Source organism: Myotis lucifugus, unplaced genomic scaffold, assembly GCF_000147115.1.
Source record: "Myotis lucifugus unplaced genomic scaffold, Myoluc2.0 scaffold_1080, whole genome shotgun sequence".
NCBI lineage: Eukaryota > Metazoa > Chordata > Mammalia > Chiroptera > Vespertilionidae > Myotis > Myotis lucifugus.
Window position 1 is genome coordinate 2,611 of NW_005872128.1, and position 2,060 is coordinate 4,670.

At 51.8% G+C, this 2,060-nt stretch overlaps 1 protein-coding gene across 1 annotated transcript in view; it reads right to left on the minus strand.

Annotated features, from left to right (window-relative positions):
* Positions 1-270: 270 nt before the first annotated feature.
* LOC106695313 (pulmonary surfactant-associated protein D-like) overlaps positions 271-2,060 on the minus strand; it is a 5,927-nt gene continuing 4,137 nt past the window's right edge. The window contains exon 4 of the mRNA XM_023747976.1: positions 271-820. Coding sequence (XP_023603744.1) covers positions 360-820 — 461 coding nt within the window. The 3' untranslated portion in view covers positions 271-359. The remainder of the gene's footprint in view (positions 821-2,060) is intronic.

The window sequence follows — 2,060 nt, forward strand, 5'->3', positions numbered from 1 at the left end:
AGAATTTTCCATTTAGTTATCAAAGAGATTTTTTTTTTTAAAAGCTCAAATAATTTCATCTGTCCTTGCTGACAGAGGAGGGAGTGACAGAGGAGGGAGTGACAGAGCAGGGAGTGACAGAGGAGGGAGTGACTTGCTGGATTGACAGTTTGAGGAGGCAGAGGGCTGAGGAGGAGCTTTAGATTTTGGGGCCTAATTTTATCCCTTGCAACTGGGAAAGCAGGCTGGCCCCTAATTCCTCTGCCAGATCAGCCAGTGTGTGAAGCCAGTTTCGTATTTTATTCTGAGAGAGGAGTTCCATGGGAGCCCTTGGCTGGCCTCATCCCACAGCTCTGTGCAGAAGCCCAGCCACAGTGATGTCAGCTCTTCGTTGTCATGTTGGCAGCACACAGGTCTGGGCCAGGCTCCTGGACCAAGGCTGCCTCACCCACCCCAAGGGCACAGAACTCGCAGACCACAAGGCGCTTCTCCCCACAGGGCCCGTCGTTCCACTGGCCATTGGTGTACATCTCCGCACAGTCCTCCATGTCGCGATAGTTGTTGGGCTCACCAGAGGCCCAGTTTGAATAGACCAGGGACTCCCCTCCTGGATAGATGAACTTGCCCTCCGTCTGGGAGTCAGTCATGCTCAGGAATGCAGCACCCTTGTTCTCAATCTCAACCAGCTGTTTCAAGGCCTCGTTCTCAGCTGCATTTCGTGGGGAGGGCAGCTGCCCCCCGGCCTGTGCACACACTTGCTGTGCCTCCTGGAAAGGCTTTACAAACCTTGCTGTCTTGAAGACCTTCTGGCCAACACTTTGGCCATGGAGGAAGAGCTCCACTAGGAGGAGAGCACAGTCAGGTTGGGTTTCTGGGGGCACCTGCCAAAGCTCCATGGCTCTGAGACCTTTGTGCTCCAACCAGAGCCCAGGCCTCCCATATAGGGCCTCAGAGCACCAGGAAGGACTAAGGTGAGACCCTGGGTCCGCGGTGCGCTCTGGGAGGTTGATCTGCCTGTCTAGTTACAGGTGAGAACACTGGGCTCAGAGAGGTTAAGTAAGAGGCTCAACATCATGTGACCATCACATGTAGAGTTGGGGGTCACCCTTATCTGATCTCACACTAGAGCTGAGACGTGTACTTCCTATATCACCCCATGTTGCATGGCTGAATCGCTCTCCCAGGTATTGGGTGGGACCAGGAAGCTTTGGCATCGTGCAGCCTCTGAGAGCTGGAAACAAGGAAGGTGCTCACTGATCTCACTGTGGACCCTGCATAACAGCAGGGCATGTGGCATTGACAGGGAGGTCCGTGCCGGGTGTGGATGTCGGAAAGAAGAGGAGAGGGTGGGCCATCTGAGGGCAGCGCTGTGCTAATCTCTGCACTGTGTGCGCCCAGTGCTGGCCTCTAGGTGTGCATGTGGGTGAGGCTAGAGATCTGGGAGAGAGGACAAGGACAGCTGAGAGGTGTGCATGGGCGTCAGGGGCAGGAGAGAGTCAGTGCTGGAGAGAGGCCTGTCTGGGAGTCAGAGGGCCAGGTATTCAGGCCGGCCTTGGCCATGACTGTCCAGGTGGACAAGGTAATATCACTTCCTTTTGGGGGTTTCCAGTTCCTCATCTCTAAGATGGGAATACAATTTATAAAAGCATCACCTGTGTGACATTCAACATCACTTTTCAGTCCATCTCATTTTCCATCCCTTTAAGTGAGTTAGTGTGTGTGCTTTAATGTGTGTTTTTTTTAATCTATTTTATTGATTTTTTATTTATTTTTTTTTTTTTTAAATATATTTTATTGATTTTTTACAGAGAGGAAGGGAGAGAGATAGAGAGTTAGAAACATCGATGAGCGAGAAACATCGATCAGCTGCTTCCTGCACACTCCCCACTGGGGATGTGCCCGCAACCAAGGTACATGCCCTTGACCGGAATCGAACCCGGGACCCTTCAGTCCGCAGGCCGACGCTCTATCCACTGAGCCAAACCGGTTTCGGCAATTTTATTGATTTTTTAAAGAGAGGAAGGGAGAGAGATCCAAGAAACATTGAACAGAGAGCAACATCGATCAGCTGCCTCCAGCAC